The following is a 24,729-nucleotide window of genomic DNA, read 5'->3' as shown; positions in this document are numbered from 1 at the left end:
CCAAAACTGGGAGAAACGTCCCCAAAACTGGGAGAAATCACCCCAAAACCGGAAGATGTGGCCCCAAAGCTGGGAGAATTGGCCCCAAAACTGGGAGATGTGGCCCCAAAACTGGGATAAATGGCCCCAAAATTGGGAGAAATCGCCCCAAAACTGGGAGAAATCGCCCCAAAACCGGAAGATGTGGCCCCAAAACTGGGAGAAACGGCCCCAAAACTGGGAAAAGTGGCCCCAAAACTGGGAGAAATTGCCCCAAAACTGGGAGAAATGGCCGCAAAACTGGGAGAAATTGCCCCAAAACAGGGAGAAATCACCCCAAAACAGGGAGAAGTGGCCCCAAAACTGGGAGATGTGGCCCCAAAACCGGAAGATGTGGCCCCAAAACTGGGAGAAATTGCCCCAAAAATGGGAGAAATCGCCCCAAAACAGGGAGAAATCGCCCCAAAACTGGGAGAAGTGGCCCCAAAAGGAAGGGAATCGGCCCCAGACGGCCGAGGTCGCCCCCAAAATCGGGTGAAATTGCCCCAAAACGGCGCCCCACACGCTGCGGTTGTGCTGCCGGTGTTTATTGTCCGTGCGCGGCCGCGTGTGCCCGGTGCCCTGTGCCCTGCCCCATAGATCCCCCCCGCCCCATAGATCCTGCCCCATAGATCCTGCCCCATAGATCCCCCCCATAGATCCTGCCCCATAGAGCCCCCCCGCCCCATAGATCCTGCCCCATAGATCCCCTCCTGCCCCATAGCTCCCCCCCGGCCCCATAGATCTCCCCCTGCCCCATCGATCCTGCCCCATAGATCTCCCCCTGCCCCACAGATCCCCCCAACCCCATAGATCCTGCCCCATAGATCCCCCCCTGCCCCATAGATCCCCCTCCTGCCCCATAGATCCTGCCCCATAGATCCCCCCAGCCCCATAGATCCTGCCCCATAGATCCCCCCCACCCCATAGATTCTCCCCAAACTGCCCCATGGATCCCACAACCGCCCCATAGATCCCTCCCCTGCCCCATAGATCCTGCCCCATAGATCCCCCCTGCCCCATAGATCCCCCGCAACCCCATAGATCCCCCCAGCCCCATAGATCCCGCCCCATAGATCCTGCCCCATAGATTCCCCCCCCAGCCGCCCCCCAGCTCCCCAGCTTTGGCTTTGGCTTCTGCAAGCAAAGAGCGAGCGCGCCCCACGGAGGCTCCTCCCCCCCCAGTTCCTCCCAGTTCCTCGCCAAACTGGGAGGAACTGGGACCCCACGGGGGGCTTTTGGGGTGTCCATGGGGTCTCTATGGGGCAGCCCCATAGATGTGGGGCGCCCCACTGATGGTAGAACCCCATACGTGAAGGCAATGGTCAACGGAAGGCACTTTGAAGACCACGTCCATCATGGAGAACATCCAAGGGGACCTCCACGGGGTGGTCTTGGGGTGGTTTTCAGGGTCACGTGGTGGTTTTGGGGTGTCCATGGGGCATCTATGGGGCAGCCCCATAGATGTGGGGCGCCCCATTGATCCCAGAGCCCCATGGGTGATGGCAACGGTCAACGGAAGGCACGTTGAAGACCACGTCCATCGTGGAGAACGTCCAAGGGGACCCCCATGGGGTGGTTTTGGGGGTCACGTGGTGGTTTTGGGGTGTCCATGGGGTCTCTATGGGGCAGCCCCATAGATGTGGGGCTGCCCCATTGATCCCAGAACCCCATAAGTGAAGGCAACGGTCAACGGAAGGCACGTTGAAGACCACGTCCATCGTGGAGAACATCCAAGGGGACCTCCATGGGGTGGCCTTGGGGTGGTTTTGGGGGTCGTATGGAGGTTTTGGGGTGTCCTTGGGATATTTATGGGGCGCCCCACACCGCAGAGCACCCCACTGATGCCAGATCTCCATTCTTGAGGTCCCCAAGCCCCGTGAGATGCCTTCAAGACCACGTCCATCACAGAGAACATCCAACGGGACCCCCATGGGACGTTCTCCTGATGGTTTCGGGGTATCTACGGGATCTCTATGGGGCGCCCCACGGATTTTTTCGGGGGGGGGAACCCCCCTCACCCGAAGAGGCGGTGGAAGCAGGGCTGGCAGTAGGGCTTCCCCTCCTGCTCCTGGAAGGTGCCCTTGGCCAGCGGGCGGAGGCAGAAGGCGCAGACGAAGTGCTCGGGGTGGAAGCGCTGGGCCATGGCGGTGACGCAGCGGCCGGCGATGGGCTCGCCGCAGCCCCGGCACAGGGAGCCCCGGCGGGCGTGGAAGTGGCGCTCGCAGTTTCGTCTGCGCCTTCTGCCTCCGCCGCTGGCCACCGCAGGAGGGGACTACTGCCAGCCCCGCGGGGTGGAGGGGTAGGGGGGTTGGGGTTATGGGGACGGGGACGTCGGCGGACGAGGAATGGGGGGGCGGGGAGGGGATGGGGACGTGGAGGTTATGGGGATACTGGGGATATGGGGACGTGGGGGTTATGGGGACGTCGGGGATATGGGGACATGGAGGATATGGGGACGTTAAGGGTGTTGGGGACATTAAAGGGTTGGGGACCTCGAGGATATGGGGACACTGAGGATATGGGGACATTAAGGGCATGGGGACATTGAGGATATGGGGACATGGAGGTTATGGGGACGTTGGGGATATGGGGACGTTAAGGGCGTTGGGGATGTTAAGGGGTTGGGGACAACGAGGATTTGGGGACACTGAGGATATGGGGATGTGGAGGTTATGGGGACATCGAGGATATGGGGACATTGGGGATATGGGGACGTTAAGGGCGTTGGGGACATTGAGGGGTTGGGGACATCGAGGATATGGGGACACTGAGGATATGGGGACATCAAGGGGATGGGGACATCGAGGTTATGGGGATATTGGGGATATAGGGATGTTAAGGGCATTGGGGACATTAAGGGGTTGGGGACATCGAGGATTTGGGGACATTGACATTAAGGATATGGGGAAGTCAAGGACATGGGGACATCAAGGATACGGGGACATGGAGGATATGGGGACATTAAGGGCATGGGGACATTGGGGATATGGGGACATCGATGGCCAAGGAACGTGGGGACGTGGAGGATTTGAGGACATTAAGGGCATGGGGACATTAAAGGGTTGGGGACATGGAGGATTTGGGGATATTGGGGATATGGGGACGTTAAGGGCGCTGGGGACATTGAGGATATGGGGACATCGATGGCTGAGAAACGTGGGGACGTGGAGGATTTGGGGACATGGAGGATTTGGGGACATTAAGGGCATGGGGACACTGAGGATATGGGGACATTAAGAGTATGGGGACCTTAAAGGGTTGGGGACATTGAGGATATGGGGCCACTGAGGATTTGGGGACATCGAGGATTTGGGGACATTGAGGATATGGGGACATTAAGAGTAGAGGGACATTAAAGGGTTGGGGACATTGAGGGTATGGGGACATTAAGGGCATGGGGACATCGAGGTTATGGGGACATTGGGGATATGGGGACGTTAAGGGCGTTGGGGACGTTAAGAGGTTGGGGACATCGAGAATTTGGGGACATTGACATTAAGGATATGGGGACATTAAGGGGTTGGGGACATTGAGGATATGGGGACATCAAGGGCATGGGGACTCTGAGGATATGGGGACATTAAGAGTACGGGGACCTTAAAGGGTTGGGGACATTGAGGATATGGGGACTTTAAGGGTGTTGGGGACATTGAGGATTTGGGGACATTGAGGATATGGGGACATTAAGGGCATGGGCACATTAAAGGGTTGGGGACATCGAGGATATGGGGACACTGAGGATATGGGGACATCAAGGGGATGGGGACATCGAGGATATGGGGACATCGATGGCCAAGGAACGTGGGGACATGGCGGATTTGGGGACATCGAGGATACGGGGATGTCAAGGATATGGGGACATTTAGGGGGTGGGGACATCAAGGATTTGGGGACGTCAAGGATTTGGGGACATCGAGGATATGGGGACAAGGACACGGGGACATCAAGGACACGGGGACATCGAGGACACGGGGACACCGAGGACACGGGGACATCGAAGATATGGGGACATCGAGGACATGGGGACATCGAAGATATGGGGGCATCCAGGTTATGGGGACGGCGAGGACACGGGGACAAGGACGCGGGGACAAGGACGCAGGGACATCAAGGACACGGGGACGCCGGTGGCCAGCGGCCTTTGGGGACGCGGGCTGCGGAGCACCCATGGGGGCGCCGAACGGGGACCCCACCAGGAGAACCTCAATGGCGGGGCCTACAGCCCCACAACCTCCCGGAGGGCGGCCAGGGCGGGGGGGGGGTGACAGGGGGTGACGGGGGGGTGACGGGGGGGGTGACAGGGGGGTGGCGGGGGGTGGCGGGGGGGTCTCACCCGGCAGACGAAGCACTCGGGGTGCCAGAGTCCCTGGAGGGCAGCGATGTAGCCCTCCAGGATCGGCCGCCCGCAGCCCTGGCAGCGGCTGGAGAAGAGCTCGGCGAAGTCCCGGCGGCAGTAGGGCTGCCCGTCCTTCTCCAGGAAGCCTGCCGGGGGGGGGGGACATCGGGGACGTCACCGAGGGCCTCGGGGTCACTGGGGACGTCAACGGGGGCGTTGGGGGCATCAATGGGGGCATTGGGGGTCACTGGGGGTGTCAATGGGGGTGTTGGGGGCGTCAATGGGGGCGTTGGGGACGTCAATGGGGGCGTTGGGGGCGTCAGTGGGGGCGTTGGGGACGTCCTCTGGGGGTGTTGGGGTCACTGGGGACGTCAACGGGGGCGTTGGGGGCGTCAATAGGGGCGTTGGGGATGTCACTGGGGACGTCGGAGACATCCCCGGGGGCGCTGGGGACATCCCCGGGGGCATTGGGGACGTCAACGGCAGCTTTGGGGGCGTCAATGGGGGCTTTGGGGGCATCAACGGGGGCATTGGGGGCGTCACTGGGGGCATTGGGGACATCACTGGGGACATTGGGGACGGGAATCGGGACATGGGTGATGTCACCAAGGACGTCGGTGACATCATTAGGGACATCGATGACGTCACTGGGGACATCGGGGACATCGGGGGGGGGGGGGGGGAAGCAGAGGCCCCGCCACGGGGACCCGGCGCGACAAGGGGACACCGGAAGGGGGAGGGGGACATGGGGGGAGGGGGGGGGGGTCCCCGGGGGTGCCACCGGGTCCCTGGGGGGTGCCACCGGGTCCCCGGGGGTGTCACCAGGTCCCCGAGGTGCCACCGGGTCCCGGGGGTGCCACCGGGTCCCGGGGGTGTCACCAGGTCCCAGGGGGTGTCACCGGGTCCCTGGGGGGTGTCACCGGGTCCCCGGGGGTGCCACCGGGTCCCTGGGGGGTGCCACCGGGTCCCAGGGGTGCCACTGGGTCCCCAGGGTGTCACCGGGTCCCCGAGGTGTCACCGGGTCCCGGGGGGTGTCACCGGGTCCCAGGGGGTGCCACCGGGTCCCCGGGGTGCCACCCACCCTCGTCGCCGAAGGGCTGCCCGCAGTGGGTGCAGCAGAAGTGCTCGGGGTGCCAGGTCTTGTCCAGCGCCGTCACCATTTGCTGGGGGGGACATATGGGGGGGGGGGGGGCTCGCTGCCGCCCCTATAGACCCCATAGACCCCCCATAGACCCCTATAGACCCCTATAGACCCTATAAACCCCTATGGACCCTATAAGCCCCTATGGACCCTATAAGCCCCTATGGACCCTATAAAACCCTGTGGACCCCTATAGCCCCTGTGGACCCTATAAACTCCTATGGACCCCTATAGCCCCTATATACCCCTATAGACAACCCCCCCATAGACCCTATATACCCCTATAGCCCTATATGCCCCTATACATCCCTATAGACCCCCCCTGTAGACCCTATAGACCCTATAAAGCCCTATGGACCCCTATAGCCCCTATGGACCCTATAAAACCCTGTGGACCCCTATAGCCCCTGTGGACCCTATAAACTCCTATGGACCCCTACAACCCGTATATACCCCTATAGACCCTGTAGACACCCCCCATAGACCCTATATACCCCTATAGCCCTATATGCCCCTATATATCCCTATAGACCCCCCCCTGTAGACCCTATATAACCCTACAGACCCTATAAACCCCTATGGACCCCTATAGCCCCTATATACCCCTATAAACCCTATAGACACCCACCCCCCCGGAAAACCCTATATACCCCTATAGACCCTATAAACCCCTATGGACCCCCCTGTAGACCCTATATAACCCTACAGACCCTACAAACCCCTGTGGACCTCTATAGCCCCTATGGACCCTATAAACCCCTGTGGACCCCTACAGCCCATATATACCCCTACAGACTCTATAGACACCCCCCCTCCCCCATAGACCCTATATACCCCTATAGACCCTATATGCCCCTATATACCCCTATAGACACCCCCCCCCCCCGACCCTATATACCCTATGGACCCTATAAAGCCCTATGGACCCCTATAGCCCCTATGGACCCTATAAACCCCTGTGGACCCCTATAGCCCCTATATACCCCATAGACCCTATAGACACCCCCCCCGACCCTATATACCCCTATAGACCCTATATGGCCCTATATACCCTTATAGACCCCCCTGTAGACCCTGTATACTCGTATAGACCCTATAGACCCCCTGTAGACCCTGTACACCCCTATAGACCCTACATACCCCTATAGACCCCTATAGCCCCTACATACCCCTATAGACCCCCTGTAGACCCTATACACCCCATAGCCCCTATAGCCCCCATACCCCCCCCATACCCCCTATAGCCCCCTATAGCCCCCCCCACCCCCTATAGACCCCATACCCCCTACGCACCCCCTTGCCCCCCATACTCCCCACACCCCCTATATCCTCCATACCCCCTACAGCCCCTATAGCCCCCATACCCCCTATAGCCCCCTATAGACCCCATAGCCCCCCCTTGCCCCCCGTACCCCCATAACCCCCATATCCCCTATATCCCCCATGCCCCCCTACACCCCCCATACCCCCTATACCCCCCCCTTGTCCCCTATAGCCCCCCCATACCGCACATATCCCCTATAGCCCCTATAGCCCCCATACTCACATGCAGCACGGGCTGCCCGCAGCGGGCGCAGGTGGGGGCGCCGGGGGGGCCGCAGCGGGAGCACCCCGAGAGCCAGGGGGGGCCCGGGGGGGTCACCTGGGGGGGGGGGAGACCCCAAAAGTTAATTTTGGGGTCAAAAACCCCAAAAGCGGTGGCGGGGACCCCAAAAGTTTATTTTGGGGTAAAAAACCCCCAAAGCGGTGGTGGAGACACCAAAAGTTTATTTTGGGGCAAAACAACCCAAAAGTGGTGGCGGGGACCCCAAAAGTTAATTTTGGGGCAAAACAAGCCCAAAAGTAAGGGCGGGGACCCCAAAAGTTTATTTTGGGGCAAAGAAACCCAAAAGTGGTGGTGGGGACCCTAAAAGTTAATTTTGGGGCAAAAAACACCAAAAGAGGTGGCGGGGACCCCAAAAGTTGATTTTGGGGCAAAACATCCTAAAAGTGGTAGCAGGGACCCCAAAAGTTTATTTTGGGGCAAAAAAATCCAAAAGTGGTGGCGGGGACCCCAAAAGTTTATTTTGGGGCAAAAAAAAGCCCAAAAGTAAAGGTGGGGACCCCAAAAGTTAATTTTTGGGTAAAACAACCCAAAAGCGGTGGTGGGGACCCCAAAAGTTTATTTTGGGGCAAAACACCCCAAAACAGTTGGCGGGGACCACCAAAGTCTATTTTGGGGCAAAAAACACCAAAAGCGGTGGCGGGGACCCCAAAAGTTGATTTTGGGGCAGAAAAAAACAAAAGAGGTGGCGGGGACCCCAAAAGTTTATTTTGGGGCAAAAAAGCCCAGAAGTGGTGGTGGGGACCCCAAAAGTTTATTTTGGGGCAAAATACCACAAAAGCGGTGGTGGGGACCCCAAAAGTGTCGGGGGGGGAACCCCCTGAAGATTTTGGGGTGATATTGAGGGATTTTGGGGGCGGGTGTCTCCTGGTTTTGGGGTGCACGGATTTGGGGTGATCCCATTTGGGGTGAATCCGGATTTGAGGTGACCCCGTTTTGGGGGAAATCTGGATTTGGGGTGACCCCTTTTTAGGGGTGAGCCCATTTTGGGGGGAATCCGGATTTGGGGTGACCTCATTTTGGGGCAGTCTGGATTCGGAGTGACTCCCTTTTAGGGTTGACCCCATTTCAGTTCCCTCTTAAATTCGGGGTCACCCCATTTTGGGGTGATCCGGATTCGGAGTAGCTCCATTTTAGGGTCGACCCCATTTTGGGTCACTCCTAAATTCGGGCTCACCCCATTTTGGGGTGATCTGGATTCAGAGTGACCCCATTTTAGGGGTGACCCCATTTTGGGGCGCTCCGGATTCAGAGTGACTTCATTTTAGGGTTGACCCCATTTTGGGGCACTCCTAAATTCAGGCTCACCCCATTTTGGGGTGATCTGGATTTGGGGCGACCCCATTTTAGGGGCGACCCCATTTTGGGGCGCTCCGGATTCGGAGTGACTCCATTTTAGAGTCGACCCCATTTTGGGTAACTGCTAAATTCAGGGCGACCCCATTTTGGGGCGCTCCGGATTCAGAGTGACTCCATTTTAGGGGCGACCCCATTTCAGTTCCCTCTTAAATTCAGGGTCACCCCATTTTGGGGTGATCCGGATTCAGAGTGACCCCATTTTAGGGTCGACCCCAATTTGGGGCACTACTAAATTCGGGGTCACCGTGTTTTGGGGTGATCTCGATTTGGGGCAACCCCATTTTAGGGGTGACCCCATTTTGGGGTGATCTGGATTCGGAGTGACCCCATTTTAGGGTTGACCCCATTTTGGGTCACTCCTAAATTCAGGGTGACCCCATTTTGGGGTGATCTGGATTCGGAGTGACCCCATTTTAGGGGTGACCCCATTTTGGGGCGCTCCGGATTCGGAGTGACCCCATTTTAGGGGCGACCCCATTTCTGGGCATTCTGGATTTGGGGTGACCCCATTTTGGAGGCATTCTTAAATTCGGGGTCACCCCATTTTGGGGTGATCTGGATTCGGAGTGACTCCATTTTAGGGTCGACCCAATTTTGGGGCACTCCTAAATTTAGGGCGACCGCATTTTGGGGTGATCTGCATTCGGAGTGACTCCATTTTAGGGTCGACCCCATTTTGGGGCACTCCTAAATTTAGGGCGACCGCATTTTGGGGTGATCTGCATTCGGAGTGACCCCATTTTAGGGGTGACCCTGTTTTGGGTCACTCCTAAATTCGGGGTCACCCCATTCTGGGGCAATCCAGATTTGGGGTGACTCCTAAATTTGGGGTCACCCCCATTTTGGGGCTTCTCCCAACTGGGGGCGACCCCATTTTGGGATGATCCGGATTTGGGGTGACCCGATTTTAGGGGCGACCCCATTTTGGAGGCATTCTTAAATTCGGGGTCACCCCATTTTGGGGTGATCTGGATTCGGAGTGACTCCATTTTAGAGTGGACCCCATTTTGGGTCACTCCTAAATTCAGGGCGACCCCATTTTGGGGCGCTCTGGATTTGGAGTGACTCCATTTTAGGGTTGACCCCATTTCAGTTCCCTCTTAAATGCGGGGTCACCCCATTTTGGGGTGATCCGGATTCAGAGTGACCCCATTTTAGGGTCGACCCCATTTTGGGGCACTCCTAAATTCGGGGTCACCGTGTTTTGGGGTGATCTGGATTTGGGGCGACCCGATTTTAGGGGTGACCCCATTTTGGGGTGATCTGGATTCGGAGTGACCCCATTTTAGGGTTGACCCCATTTTGGGTCACTCCTAAATTCGGGGTGACCCCATTTTGGGGTGATCTGGATTCGGAGTGACTCCATTTTAGGGTAGATCCCATTTTGGGGCACTCCTAAATTCGGAGCGACCCCGTTTTGGGGCACTCCTAAATTCGGAGCGACTCCATTTTAGGGGCAACCACATTTTGGGGCACTCTGGATTTGGGGTGACCCCATTTTGGGGCACTCTTATATTCGGGGTCACCCCATTTTGGAGCAATCTGGATTCGGAGTGACTCCATTTTAGGTGCTACCCCATTTCGAGGCATTCTGGATTTGGGGTGACCCCATTTTAGGGTCGACCCCATTTAGGGGCACTCCTAAATTCAGGGCGACCCCATTTTGGGGCGCTCCGGATTCGGAGTGACTCCATTTTAGGGGCGACCCCATTTTGGGTCACTCCTAAATTCAGGCTCACCCCATTTTGGGGCAATCTGGATTTGGGGTGACTCCATTTTAGGGTCAACCCCATTTAGGGGCACTCCTAAATTCAGGGCGACCCCATTTTGGGGCGCTCCGGATTCGGAGTGACTCCATTTTAGGGTCAACCCCATTTTGGGTCACTCCTAAATTCAGGCTCACCCCAATTTGGGGCAATCTGGATTTGGGGCGACTCCATTTTAGGGTCAACCCCATTTTGGGTCACTCCTAAATTCGGGGTGACCCCATTTTGGAGTGATCTGGATTCGGAGTGACTCCATTTTAGGGTAGATCCCATTTTGGGGCACTCCTAAATTCGGAGCGACCCCGTTTTGGGGCACTCCTAAATTCGGAGCGACTCCATTTTAGGGGCAACCACATTTTGGGGCACTCTGGATTTGGGGTGACCCCATTTTGGGGCACTCTTATATTCGGGGTCACCCCATTTTGGAGCAATCTGGATTCGGAGTGACTCCATTTTAGGTGCTACCCCATTTCGAGGCATTCTGGATTTGGGGTGACCCCATTTTAGGGTCGACCCCATTTAGGGGCACTCCTAAATTCAGGGCGACCCCATTTTGGGGCGCTCCGGATTCGGAGTGACTCCATTTTAGGGGCGACCCCATTTTGGGTCACTCCTAAATTCAGGCTCACCCCATTTTGGGGCAATCTGGATTTGGGGTGACTCCATTTTAGGGTCAACCCCATTTAGGGGCACTCCTAAATTCAGGGCGACCCCATTTTGGGGCGCTCCGGATTCGGAGTGACTCCATTTTAGGGTCAACCCCATTTTGGGTCACTCCTAAATTCAGGCTCACCCCAATTTGGGGCAATCTGGATTTGGGGCGACTCCATTTTAGGGTCAACCCCATTTTGGGTCACTCCTAAATTCGGGGTGACCCCATTTTGGAGTGATCTGGATTCGGAGTGACTCCATTTTAGGGTAGATCCCATTTTGGGGCACTCCTAAATTCGGAGCGACCCCGTTTTGGGGCACTCCTAAATTCGGAGCGACTCCATTTTAGGGGCAACCACATTTTGGGGCACTCTGGATTTGGGGTGACCCCATTTTGGGGCACTCTTATATTCGGGGTCACCCCATTTTGGAGCAATCTGGATTCGGAGTGACTCCATTTTAGGTGCTACCCCATTTCGAGGCATTCTGGATTTGGGGTGACCCCATTTTAGGGTCGACCCCATTTAGGGGCACTCCTAAATTCAGGGCGACCCCATTTTGGGGCGCTCCGGATTCGGAGTGACTCCATTTTAGGGGCGACCCCATTTTGGGTCACTCCTAAATTCAGGCTCACCCCATTTTGGGGCAATCTGGATTTGGGGTGACTCCATTTTAGGGTCAACCCCATTTAGGGACACTCCTAAATTCGGAGCGACCCCATTTTGGGGCTCCGGATTCGGAGTGACTCCATTTTAGGGTCGACCCCATTTAGGGGCACTCCTAAATTCGGGGTCACCCCATTTTGGGGTGATCTGGATTCAGAGTGACCCCATTTTAGGGTCGACCCCATTTCGGGGCACTCCTAAATTCGGGGTCACCCCATTTTGGGGTGATCTGGATTCAGAGTGACCCCATTTTAGGGTCGACCCCATTTTGGGGCACTCCTAAATTCAGGGCGACCCCATTTTGGGGCGCTCTGGATTCGGAGTGACTCCATTTTAGGGGTGACCCCATCTTGGGTCACTCCTAAATTCGGGGTGACCCCATTTTGGGGTGATCTGGATTTGGGGCGACCCCATTTTAGGGTTGACCCCATTTTGGGGTGCTCCGGATTCGGAGCGACCCCATTTTGGGGCAATCCGGATTTGGGGTGACCCCATTTTGGGGACCGCCTCCCCCCTTCCACCCCCTTTCCCCCCCCCCCCTTTACCTCCACCCCAACCCCCCCCCAAATAAAAACCCCTAAAACCCCAATCCCCTAAAAACCACCCCTAAAAAAAAAAACCCTAAAATGCCCAAAAACCCCAAAACTCCCCCAAAATCACCTTGGCCTCCGTGGGGACCCCCTGGCGCTTGAGGTCCTCCTGCAGCAGCACCAGCATGGAGTCGAGGTTCCCCTCGGGGGGGGGCGCCCCCTTTTTTTGGGGGGGCTGCGGGGTCGGAAGAGGGGGGACGGTCCCGGAGCGGGGTTTCGGGACGGGGGCGACCCCAAAACCCCCCGGGCCGACGGGGCCGCGGAGGTTGAAGTCGGAGAGCGAGGCCATCAGCTTGTCCAGCTCCTGGGTGGCCGTGGAGGCCGAGGCCGGGGGGGGAGGCCTGTTTTGGGGTGAAATTAGGGGTTTTAGGGTTTTTAAAGGTTTTTTTTAGGGTTTTTTAGGGTGTTTTGGGGCGGGATATAATTTTTTTGGTGGGGGAGGACCTCGAAATTTTGGGGTTTGGGGCTTTTTTTCTTGGAGGACAAAATGGTGGTGGTTGGATTTGAGGCCCGTTTTTTGGAGGCCGAGGAGGTTTTGGGGTGAAATAAGAGGTTTTAGGGTTTTTAGGGTGTTTTGGGGTTTTTAGGGTGTTTTGGGGTGGGATATATATTTTTTTTTTATGGGGCAGAACCTCAAAATTTTGGGGTTTCGGCCTTTTTTTTGGAGGACAAAATGGTGGTGGTTGGATTTGAGGCCCGTTTTTGGAGGCCGAGGGGGTTTTGGGTGAAATTAGGGGTTTTAGGGGTTTTTTATTTTTTTAAGGGGTTTTTAGGGTGTTTTGGGGAGGGATACAATTTTTTGGGGGGAGGACCTCGAAATTTTGGGGTTTGGGGCTTTTTTTTGGAGGACAAAATGGTGGTGGTTGGATTTGAGGCTCGTTTTTTGGAGGCCGAGGAGGTTTTGGGGTGAAATAAGAGGTTTTAGGGTTTTTAGGGTGTTTTGGGGTTTTTGGGGTGTTTTGGGGTGGGATATATATATGTTTTTTTTGTGGGGGAGGACCTCAAAATTTTGGGGTTTGGGGCTTTTTTTTTTGGAGGACAAAATGGTGGTGGTTGGTTCTGAGGCCCATTTTTTGGAGGCTGAGGGGATTTTGGGGTGAAATTAGGGGTTTTAGTTTTTTTTTATATTTTTAAGGGTTTTTTAGGGTGTTTTGGGGCGGGATATAATTTTTTTGGTGGGGGAGGACCTTAAAATTTTGGGGTTTTGGCTTTTTTTTGATGACAAAATGGTGGTGGTTGGATTTGAGGCCCATTTTTTTGAGGCTGAGGGGGTTTTGGGGTGAAATAAGGGGTTTTAGTTTTTTTTTTTATTTTTTAAGGGGTTTTCAGGGTGTTTTGGGGCGGGATATATTTTTTTTGTGGGGGAGGACCTCGAAATTTCGGGGTTTCGGCCTTTTTTTTGGAGGACAAAATGGTGGTGGTTGGTTCTGAGGCCCGTTTTTTGGAGGCCGAGGAGGTTTTGGGGTGAAATTAGGGGTTTTAGGGTTTTTTTTGAGGTTTTAGGGTGTTCTGGGGCAGGATACGGTTTCTTTTTGTGGGGGAGGACCTCAAAATTTGGGGGTTTGGGGTTTTTTTTTGGAGGATGAAATGGTGGTGGTTGGATTTGAGGCCCGTTTATTGGAGGCTGAGGGGGTTTTGGGGTGAAATTAGGGGTTTTAGGGTTTTTTTAGTTTTTTTAAGGCATTTTAGGATGTTTTGGGGGAGGATATAATTTTTTGGGGGGGGGGAGGACCTCAAAATTTTGGGGTTTCGGCCTTTTTTTTGGAGGACAAAATGGTGGTGGTTGGATTTGAGGCCCGTTTTTTGGAGGCTGAGGGGGTTTTGGGGTGAAATTAGGGGTTTTAGGGTTTTTAAAGTTTTTTTTAGGGTTTTTTAGGGTGTTTTGGGGCGGGATATAATTTTTTTTGGGGGGAGGACCTCGAAATTTTGGGGTTTTGGCCTTTTTTTTGGAGGACAAAATGGTGGTGGTTGGTTCTGAGGCCCATTTTTTTGGAGGCTGAGGGGGTTTTGGGGTGAAATTAGGGGTTTAGGGTTTTTTTTTGGTTTTTTAGGGGCTTTTTAGGGTATTTTGGGGCAGGATACGGTTTCTTTTTGTGGGGGAGGACCTCAAAATTTGGGGGTTTGGGGCTTTTTTTGGAGGACAAAATGGTGGTGGTTGGTTCTGAGGCCCATTTTTTGGAGGCCGAGGGGGTTTTGGGGTGAAATTAGGGGTTTTAGGTTTTTTTTTAGTTTTTTTAAGGGGTTTTTAGGGTGTTTTGGGGCAGGATATATATATTTTTTTTTGTGGGGCAGAACCTCAAAATTTTGGGGTTTCGGCCTTTTTTTATGGGGGCCAAAATGGTGGTGGTTGGATTTGAGGCCCGTTTATTGGAGGCCGAGGGGGTTTTGGGGTGAAATAAGAGCTTTTAGGGTTTTTAGTGTGTTTTGGGGTTCTAAGGGTGTTTTGGGGCGGGGTATCATTTGGGGGGGGGGAACCTAAAAATTTTGGGGTTTGGGTTTTTTTGGGGGGGCCAAAATGGTGGTGGTTGGATTTGAGGCCCCAGATTGTGGAGGCTGAGGGGGTTTTGGGGCGAAAACAGCCAAAATGGGTGCTTTTTTGGGGCGAAACCCCCAAAATTTGGGGTTTATGGGATCGGGGGAGGCCCAAATTTGGGGGCGCTCACCGAGGGGGGGGGTCCCCGTCTTCGGCCTCATCCGCGGCCTCCGTCCTCGCCGAGGGGGGCACCTGGGCCAGGAGCTCGTCTGGGGGGGCAGGAGAGGATTTTGGGGTGAAAAAGAGGGATTTTGGGTGAAGAAGGAGGATTTGGGGTGAAAAGAGGGGTTTTAGGGTGAAAAAGAGGGGTTTGGGGGTGAAAAAAATGGGTTTTGGGGTGAAAAATTGGGGTTTGGAGGTCAATGTAGGGTTTTGGGGTGAGGAAAGGGGGTTTTGGGGTCAATGTAGGGTTTTGGGGTGAGAAAAGGGGATTTGGGGTCAGTGTAGGGTTTTGGGGTGAGGAAACGCGTTTTGGGGTCAATAAAGGAGGGTTTGGGGGTGAAAAGGAGGGTTTGGGGTGAAATAAGAGGGTTTGGGGTCAAGGAGGGAGTTTTGGGGTGAAATAAGAGGGATTGAGGTCAAGAAGAGAGTTTTGGGGTGAATAAGGGGGTTTTGGGGTGAATAAGGGGGATTTGGGGTCAATAAGGGGGATATGGGGTCAATAATGGGATTTGGGGCTGAATACAGCGGGTTTGGGGCAAAAAATGGGGTTTTGGGGTGAAAGATGGGGATTTAGGGTGAAAAAGGGGTTTTTGGGGTCAGTAACAGGGTTTTGGGGTGAATAAGGGAGATTTGCGGTGCGTAAAGATTTGGGAGAGGGGTTCTCAGGGTGATTTTTTTTGGGGTGAATTAATGGGATTTTGGGTTTTTAGGGGACTGTGGGGCAGATTTGGGGGGATTTGGGGGGGATTTGGGGGGGATTTGGGGGGATTTGGGGTCCGCCGGGGCGATTTTTGGGGCGATTTATTGAGATTTGGGGTGGGATTTGGGGTAATTTGCTGGGATTTGGGGTCAATTTCTTGGGATTTGGGGTCAATGTCTTGGGATTTGGGGTCAATTACTTGGGATTTGGGCTCACCGGGACATTTTGGGGGTCAGTTCGCTGGGATTTGGGGTGATTTGGGGGGGTTTCGGGATCCAGGGGGGGTTTTGGGGCGGCCGAAGCCATTGATGGGGTCTCCGGGGCGGGTTTTTGGGGCGGATTCCGGGGATTTTGGGTACCTGCGATGCAGCTGTGGGTGGCGCTCAGGTCCCGCAGCAGCCGGTCCAGCTCCCCCAGGCCGGGGGACGGGGGCGGGCAGGGGGCGAGGGGCTTCTGCACGGCGCTGGGGGCGACCCCATAACCCCATAGCCCCACAGCCCCATAGCCCCAAAACCCCATAACCCCATAACCCCATAACCCCATGTCCCCATGTCCCCATAACCCCATAATGCCCAAAACCCTATAACCCCATACCCCCATGTCCCCATAACCTCGTAACCCCATGTCCCCTTAACCCCATAACCCCATAACCCCATGTCCCCATGTCCCCATAACCCCATAATGCCCAAAACCCTATAAGACCATAACCCCATAACCCCATAGCCCCATAGCCCCATAACCCCCCAAACCCCATAACCCCATAACCCCATGTCTCCATAACCCCATAATGCCCCAAACCCTATAAACCCACGTCCCCATGTCCCCAAAACCCCATAGCCCCATGTCCCCATAACTCCATAACCTAAAAAAAACCATAACCCCATAACCCCCCAAACCCCATAACCCCATAGCCCCATGTCCCCATAACCCCAAAACCCCCTGTCCCCATAACCCCATAACCCCATAACCCCATAACCCCAAACCCCATGTCCCCATAACCCCATAACCCCATAGCCCCATAGCCCCCAGCCCCCATAACCCCAAAACCCCATAAGCACCTGTCCCCATAACCCCATAACCCCCCAAAACCTATAACCCCATAACCCCATAGCCCCATGTCCCCATAACCCCAAAACCCCCTGACCCCATGTCCCCATAACCACATAATGCCCAAAACCCTATAACTCCATAACCCCATGTCCCCATAACCTCGTAACCCCATGTCCCCATAACCCCATAAGCCCATAGCCCCAGTCCCCATAACCCCAAAACCCCATAACCCCCTGTCCCCGTAACCCCATAACCTCCCAAACCCTATAACCCTATAACCCCATGTCCCCCTAATCCCCAAACCCCATAACACCCTGTCCCCATGTCCCCAAACCCCAAAACCCCGTAACCCCATGTCCCCATAACCCCATAATATCCAAAACCCTATAACTCCATAACCCCATAACCCCAAAACCCCATAACCTCCTGTCCCCATATCCCCATAATCCCACAACCCCATGTCCCCATAACCCCATAGCCCCATAAACCCCCAAACCCTATAACCCCATAACCCCATGTCCCTATATCCTCATAACCCCATAAATCCCAAAACCCTATAACCCCATCACCCCCAAAACCCCATAATCCCATATACCCATGTCTCCATGTCACCCTTTAACCCCATAACCCCATCTCCCCATAACCCCCCAAACCCTATAACTCCAAAAGCCCCAAAATCCTATAACCCCATATCCCCCTGACCCCATATCCCCCCAAACCCATAACCCGACCCCATAACCCGACCCCATAACCCCTGACCCCATAACCCCCCGACCCCATATCCCCCTGACCCCATATCCCCCCGACCCCATAACCCGACCCCATAACCCCTGACCCCATAACCCCCCGACCCCATATCCCCCTGACCCCATATCCCCCCGACCCCATAAACCCCGACCCCATAACCCCCCGACCCCATATCCCCCCGACCCCATAACCCCCGACCCCATAACCCCCCGACCCCATATCCCCCTGACCCCATATCCCCCCGACCCCATAACCCGACCCCATAACCCCCCGACCCCATATCCCCCCGACCCCATAACCCCCGACCCCATAACCCCCCGACCCCATATCCCCCCGACCCCATAACCCCCGACCCCATAACCCCCCGACCCCATAACCCGACCCCATAACCCCGTGACCCCATAACCCCGTGACCCCATAACCCCCCGACCCCCTAACCCCCTGACCCCATAACCCCCTGACCCCGTAACCCCCCGACCCCATAACCCCCTGACCCCGTAACCCCCCGACCCCATAACCCCCCGACCCCATAACCCCCCGACCCCATAACCCCCCGACCCCATAACCCCGTGACCCCATAACCCGACCCCATACCTGTACGCTTGGTCCCTCTCCGACCCCACAGACGGGGGCGAGCTCGGGGGCTGCGGGGGGGGCGGCACAAAAAGGGTTAACGGCGCCCCCCTCCCCCCCCCCCCCCCGGCCCCAAAAACGTCCCAAATGACCCCAAAAATCCCCTAAATACAAAATGACCCCAAATACCCCAAATGTCCCTAAATGTCCCCAAAATCCCCTAAATCCTAAATGACCCCAAATACCCCAAATGACCCCAAATACCCCAAATGACCCCAAATGACCCCAAATGACCCCAAAATCCCCTAAATCCGAAATGACCCCAAATACCCCAAATGACCCCAAAATCCCCTAAATCCCAAACGACCCCAAATATCCCAAACGACCCCAAATACCCCAAACGACCCCAAATACCCCAAAAACCCCAAACGCCCCCCCGGCCCCAAAGTCCCCCTACCCCCCTTGACCCCAAAAGACCCCAAAAGGCCCCAAATGACCCCAAAATCCCCTAAATCCTAAACGACCCCAAATACCCCAAATGACCCCAAATACCCCAAATGACCCCAAATACCGCAAAAACCCCAAATGCCCCCAAATGTCCCCGACGCCCCCCCCGGCCCCAAAGCCCCCCGACCCCCCTTGACCCCAAAAGACCCCAAAAGACCCCAAAAGGCCCCAAATGACCCCCAAATCCCCTAAATCCTAAACGACCCCAAAAACCCCAAATGACCCCAAATACCCCAAACGACCCCAAATACCCCAAATGACCCCAAATACCCCCAAAACCCCAAATGCCCCCAAATGTCCCCAATGCCCCCTAAATCCCCAAAGCCCCCCAACACCTCTTGACCCCAAAAGACCCCAAAAGCCCCCAAAAGACCCCAAAAGACCCCAAAAGGCCCCAAATGACCCCAAAATCCCCCAAATCCTAAACGACCCCAAATGACCCCAAATACCCCAAAAACCCCAAACGCCCCCAAATGTCCACAACGTCCCCCCGGCCCCAAAGTCCCCCGACCCCCCTTGACCCCAAAAGACCCCAAAAGACCCCAAAAGGCCCCAAAATCCCCTAAATCCTAAACGACCCCAAATTCCCCAAACGACCCCAAAAACCCCAAACAACCCCAAATACCCCAAAAACCCCAAATGCCCCCAAATGTCCCCAATGCCCCCCCCGAACCCAAAACCCCCTGACCCCCCTTGACCCCAAAAGACCCCAAAAGACCCCAAATGACCCCAAAAGACCCCAAAAGACCCCAAAATCCCCTAAATCCTAAACGACCCCAAAAACCCCAAATGACTCCAAATACCCCAAACGACCCCAAATACCCCAGACGACCCCAAATGCCCCCAAATGTCCCCAACGCCCCCTAAATCCCCAAAGCCCCACGACCCCCCTTGACCCCAAAAGACCCCAAAAGACCCCAAATGACCCCAAAAGACCCCAAAAGACCCCAAAATCCCCTAAATCCTAAACGACCCCAAATACCCCAAACGACCCCAAATACCCCAAAAACCCCAAATGCCCCCAAATGTCCCCAATGCCCCCCCCGGCCCCAAAGCCCCCCGACCCCCCTTGACCCCAAAAGACCCCAAAAGACCCCAAAAGGCCCCAAATGACCCCAAAATCCCCTAAATCCCATAAACGACCCCAAATCTCACCGGGCCGTATGGGGTCGGGGGGGGGTCGGCGGGGGGGCGGGGCCGCCGGGCGAGGTGAGAGGTCGTGACCTCGAGGTCAGCCAATAGGGCGTCTGCGGGGGCGGGGTTATGGGGTCACGGGGTTATGGGGTCAGGGGTTATGGGGTTATGGGGTCAGGGGGTTATAGGGTCAGGGGTTATGGGGTTATGGGGTTTTAGGGTCAGGGTTAAGGGGTCGGGGGTTATGGGGTTATAGGGTTATGGGGTTTTAGGGTCAGGGGTTATGGGGTGAAGGGGTTATAGGGTCAGGTGTTATGGGGTCAGGGTTATGGGGTCAGGGGGTTATAGGGTCAGGGTTATGGGGTCAGGGGTTATTGGGTTATGGGGTCAGGGGTTACGGGATGAGGGGGTTATAGGGTTAGGGTTATGGGGCCAGGGGTTATGTGGTCAGGGGGTTATAGGGTTATGGGGTTATAGGGTCAGGGTTACGGGGTCAGGGGTTATGGGGTCAGGGGTTATGGGGTCGGGGTTATAGGGTCAGCGGGTTATGGGGTCAGGGGGTTATGGGGTTATAGGGTCAGAGGTATTCGGGTCAGGGGGTTATGGGGTCACGGGGTTATAGGGTCAGGGGTTATGGGGTTATGGGGTTTTAGGGTCAGGGGTTATGGGGTGAAGTGGTTATAGGGTCAGGGGGTTATGGGGTCATGGGTTTATGGGGTTATGGGGTTATGGGGTCAGGAGTTATGGGGTCAGGGGGTTATAGGGTCAGGGGTTATGGGGTCAGGGGTTATGGGGTCAGGGGGTTATAGGGTCAGGGGTTATGGGGTCATGGGGTTATGGGGTCACGGGATTATGGGGTCAGGGTTATGGGGTCAGGGCTTATGGGGTTATGGGGCTATAGGGTCAGGGTTATGGGGTCGGGGTTATAGGGTCAGGGGTTATGGGGTCACGGGATTATGGGGTTATGGGGTTATAGGGTCAGGGTTATGGGGTCAGGGTTTATGGGGTCAGGGGGTTATAGGGTCAGGGGTTATGGGGTTATGGGGTTGTGGGGTCAGGGTTATGGGGTTATAGGGTCAGGGTTATGGGGTCAGGGGTTATGGGGTCGGGGGGATATGGGGTCAGGGTTATGGGGTCAGGGGGTTATGGGGTCAGGGGTTATGGGGTTATGGGGTCACGGGTTATGGGGTCAGGGGGTTATGGGGTCAGGGTTATGGGGTTGTGGGGTCACGGGGTTATAGTGTCAGGGGGTTATAGGGTCAGGGGTTATGGGGTTATGGGGTCAGGGTTATGGGGTCAGGGGCTATGGGGTTGGGGGGTTATGGGGTCAGGGGGATATGGAGTCAGGGTTATAGGGTCAGGGTTATGGGGTCAGGGGTTATGGGGCTATGGGGTTATGGGGTCACGGGGTTATGGGGTCAGGGTTATGGGGTCAGGGTTATGGGGTCAGCGGGTTATGGGGTCACGGGGTTATGGGGTCATGGGGTTATAGGGTCAGGGGTTATGGGGTCAAGGGTTTTTGGGGTCAGGGGTTACGGGGTTATGGGGTCAGGGGTTGTGGGGTTATGGGGTCAGGGTTACGGAGTCAGGGGGTTATGGGGTCAGGGGGTTATGGGGTTATGGGGTCATGGGGTTATGGGGTCAAGGGGTTATAGGATTATGGGGTTATAGGGTCAGGGGTATTGGGGTCAGGGGGTTATGGGGTTATGGGGTCAGGGGTTATAGGGTCAGGGGTTGGGGGTCATTGTCAAGGGGTTATGGGGTCACAGGGTTATAGGGTCAGGGGTTATGGGGTTTGGGGTTATGGAGTCAGGGTTCTGGGGCCAGGGGTTATGGGGTCGGGGGTTTATGGGGTTATGGGGTCACGGGGTTATGGGGTCGTGGGGTTATAGGGTCAGGGGTTATGGGGTTTGGGGTTATGGGGTCACAGGGTTATGGGGTTATGGGGTTTGGGGGTTATGGGGTTATGGGATCAGAGGGTTTGGGGTTAGGGGTTATGGGGTCAGGTTTATGGGGGTATGGGGTCAGGGGTTATGGGGTGAGGGGGTTATAGAGTCAGGGTTATGGGGTCAAGGGGTTATGGGGTCACAGGGTCAGGGTTATGGGGTTGTGGGGTCACGGGGTTATGGGGTCACAGGGTCATGGGGTCACAGGGTTATGGGGTCACAGGTTTATGGGGTCACAGGTTTTTGGGGTTATGGGGCTATGGGGTCAGGGTTATGGGGTCAGGGGGTTATGGGGTCAGGGTTATGGCATTATGGGGTTTGGGGTTATGGGGTTATAGGGTCAGGGGTTATAGGGTTAGGGGATTGTGGGATTATGGGGTTGGGGGTTATAGGGGCAGGGGGTTATGGGGTCATGCGTTATGAGGTTATGGGGTCACGGGGTTATAGGGTCAGGGTTATGGGGTCAGGGGTTATGGGGTCAAGGGTTATGGGGTTATGGGGTCACGGGGTTATGGGGTCTGGTATATATAGTGTCAGGGCTATAGGGTCGGGGCTATAGGGTCCGGTGTAGGGTCAGGCCTATAGGGACGGTGTTATAGGGACGGGTATAGGGACAGGATGTAGGGTTGGGGGCTATAGGGTCAGGGCTATAGGGTCAGGGTTATAGGGTCAGGGCTATAGGGTCAGGGCTATAGGGTCAGGACTATAGGGATGAGGCTATAGGGCTGGGCTATAGGGCCGGCTATAGGATGGCTATAGGGTCGGTTATAGGGACGGACAGATGGATGGGGCTATAGGGTCAGAGCTATAGGGTCAGGGTTATAGGGTCAGGGCTATAGGGTCAGGGTTATAGGGTCAGGGCTATAGGGCCAGGTATAGGGCTGGGGTTATAGGGATGGGGCTATAGGTTCAGATATAGGGATGGGTATAGGGTCAGGGCTATAGGGCCGGAGCTATAGGGCCGGGGCTATAGGGACTGCTGTAGGGACGGGTATAGGGTCAGGGCTATAGGCACAGATATAGGAATGGGGCTATAGGGACAGGTATAGGGACAGGTATAGGGTCAGGGCTATAGGGTCGGGTCTATAGGGGTGGATATAGGGACGGCTATAGGGTAGGGTATAGGGATGGGATATAGGGACGGGGCTATGGGGCTGGCTATAGGGCCGGGTATAGGGTTGGCTATAGGGGCGGGTATAGGGTCAGGGCTATAGGGCTGGGTATAGGGCTGGATATAGGGTCAGCTATAGGGCCAGGTATAGGGATAGGTATAGGGATGGGGCTATAGGGCTGGCTATAGGGTTGCCTATAGGGATGGGATATAGGGTCGGGGCTATAGGTCCGGCTAGGGTTGGCTATAGGGGCAGCTATAGGGCCGGCTATAGGGATGGGTATAGGGATGGGTATGGGGATTGGATATAGGGTCGGGGCTATAGGGCTGGGTATAGGGACAGCTATAGGGACGGGTATAGGGACTGGTAAAGAAACGGGATACTGAGTCAGGGCTATAGGGTCACCTATAGGGTCAGCTATAAGGCCGACTACAGGGTCGCCTATAGAGTTGGGGCTATGGGGTCGGCTATAGGGACAGCTGTAGGGCTGGGTATAGGGACAGGTCTATAGGGACGGGATATAGGGTTGGAGCTATAGGGTCAGCTATAGGGTCAGCTATAGGGTCAGCTATAGGGTCGGCTATAGGGATGGGTATAGGGATGGGGTATAGGGTCGGGGCTATAGGGTCGGCTATAGAGCCGGCTATTGGGGCAGCTATAGGGGTGGCTATAGGGGCAGCTATAGGGAGGGGTATAGGGACAGGGCTATAGGGACGGGATATAGGGCTGGGGCTATAGGGTCAGGGTTATAGGGTTGGCTATAGGGTCCGCTATAGGGCCGGCTATAGGGATGGGTATGGGGATTGGCTATAGGATCGGGGCTATAGGGCCGGCTATAGGGGCAGCTATAGGAACGGATATAGGGGCAGCTATAGGGCTGGGGCTATAGGAACAGGGCTATAGGGCCGGGTATAGGGACAACTATAGGGACGGATATAGGGATGGGTATAGGGATGGGCTATAGGGTTGGGACTATAGCGTTGGCTATAGGGTCGGCTGTAGAGTCGACTATAGGGTTGGCTATAGGGGCAGCTATAGGGGCAGCTGTAGGGCTGGGGCTATAGGAACAGGGCTATAGGGCCAGGTATAGGGACAGCTATAGGGATGGGTATAGGGCTGGGCTATAGGGTCGTTATAGGGTCGGCTATAGGGCCAGCTATAGGGTCTCTATAGGGTCGCTGTAGGGTTGCTATGGGGTCACTATGGGGTCTCTATGGGGTCCCTATGGGGTCTCTATGGGGTCTCTATAGGGTTGCTATAGGGTCTGCTATAGGGTTGGCTATAGGGATGGCTATAGGGATGGGTATAGGTTCGGGGCTATAGGGTCGGCTATAGGGTCGGCTATAGGGTTGTTTATAGGGGCAGCTATAGGGTCGGCTATAGGGCCGGGGCTATAGGAACAGGGTTATAGGGGTGGGTATAGGGACAGCTATAGGGACGGGTATAGGGATGGGTATAGGGCTGGGCTATAGGGTCGGGGCTATAGGGTCGGCTATAGGGCCGGCTGTAGGGGCAGCTATAGGGGCAGCTATAGGGGCAGCTATAGGGCTGGGCTATGGGGTCAGGGCTATAGGGTCGTTATAGGGTCGGCTATAGGGCCGGCTATAGGGTCTCCATAGGGTCCCTATGGGGTCGCTATGGGGTCCCTACGGGGTCCCTATAGGTTCTCTACGGGGTCTCTATGGGGTCCCTATGGGGTCCCTATGGGGTCCCTATGGGGTCTCTACGGGGTCCCTACGGGGTCCCTACGGGGTCCCTACGGGGTCCCTACGGGGTCGCTGTGGGGTCCCTATAGGGTCTCTATAGGCCCCGCCGGCCCGGCCCTTACCCAGCTCCTCCATCGTGGCTCCGGGTGGGGCCCCCCCGGCCCCTCCCCCCCCGGCCCCTCCCCCCCCCGCGGCCCCGCGATGCCCAAATATGGAAGTGGCGGCCCGGGGGGGAGGGGCCTGGGGGGGGGGGGGAGGGGGGGAGGGGGGGGGGGACCCCGGGATGTGTGGGGCTGGGACCTATGGGGCAGGGATGTGTGGGGCTCAGATCTATGGGGCTGGGACCCCTGGGATGTGTGGGGCTGGAATCTGTGGGGCTGGGATCTATGGGGCAGGGAAGTGTGGGGCAGGGACCCCCAGAACGTGT

At 55.9% G+C, this 24,729-nt stretch overlaps 1 protein-coding gene across 1 annotated transcript; it reads right to left on the bottom strand.

Annotated features, from left to right (window-relative positions):
* Positions 1-1,097: 1,097 nt before the first annotated feature.
* On the bottom strand, positions 1,098-24,472 carry LOC310890951 (transforming growth factor beta-1-induced transcript 1 protein-like). The gene is made up of 10 exons (XM_083853270.1): positions 24,425-24,472; positions 19,560-19,651; positions 17,919-17,968; positions 15,887-15,990; positions 14,796-14,874; positions 12,203-12,473; positions 7,045-7,140; positions 5,439-5,520; positions 4,355-4,503; positions 1,098-2,293 (listed from the first exon to the last, which is right to left on the bottom strand). The coding sequence occupies exons 1-10, from the start codon at positions 24,435-24,437 to the stop codon at positions 2,036-2,038; spliced, it is 1,194 nt and encodes a 397-aa protein (XP_083709396.1). The 5' UTR covers positions 24,438-24,472; the 3' UTR covers positions 1,098-2,035.
* Positions 24,473-24,729: the final 257 nt, after the last annotated feature.

Source organism: Anser anser (genome assembly GCF_964211835.1).
Source record: "Anser anser genome assembly, contig: HAP1_SCAFFOLD_577, whole genome shotgun sequence".
NCBI classification, from domain to species: domain Eukaryota; kingdom Metazoa; phylum Chordata; class Aves; order Anseriformes; family Anatidae; genus Anser; species Anser anser.
The sequence above is the reverse complement of the archived record's forward strand: the minus strand, read 5'-3'. Positions and strand labels throughout refer to the sequence as shown.

Excerpts from the sequence above, each read along its gene's own strand:
- LOC310890951 (XM_083853270.1), bottom strand. Across the intron at positions 17,969-19,559 it reads CCCCGACCCCATACGGCCCG|CCCCCGAGCTCGCCCCCGTC; the intron begins GTGAGATTTGGG and ends CCCCCCCCGCAG. Across the intron at positions 12,474-14,795 it reads GACGGGGACCCCCCCCCTCG|GCCTCCCCCCCCGGCCTCGG; the intron begins GTGAGCGCCCCC and ends ACCCCAAAACAG.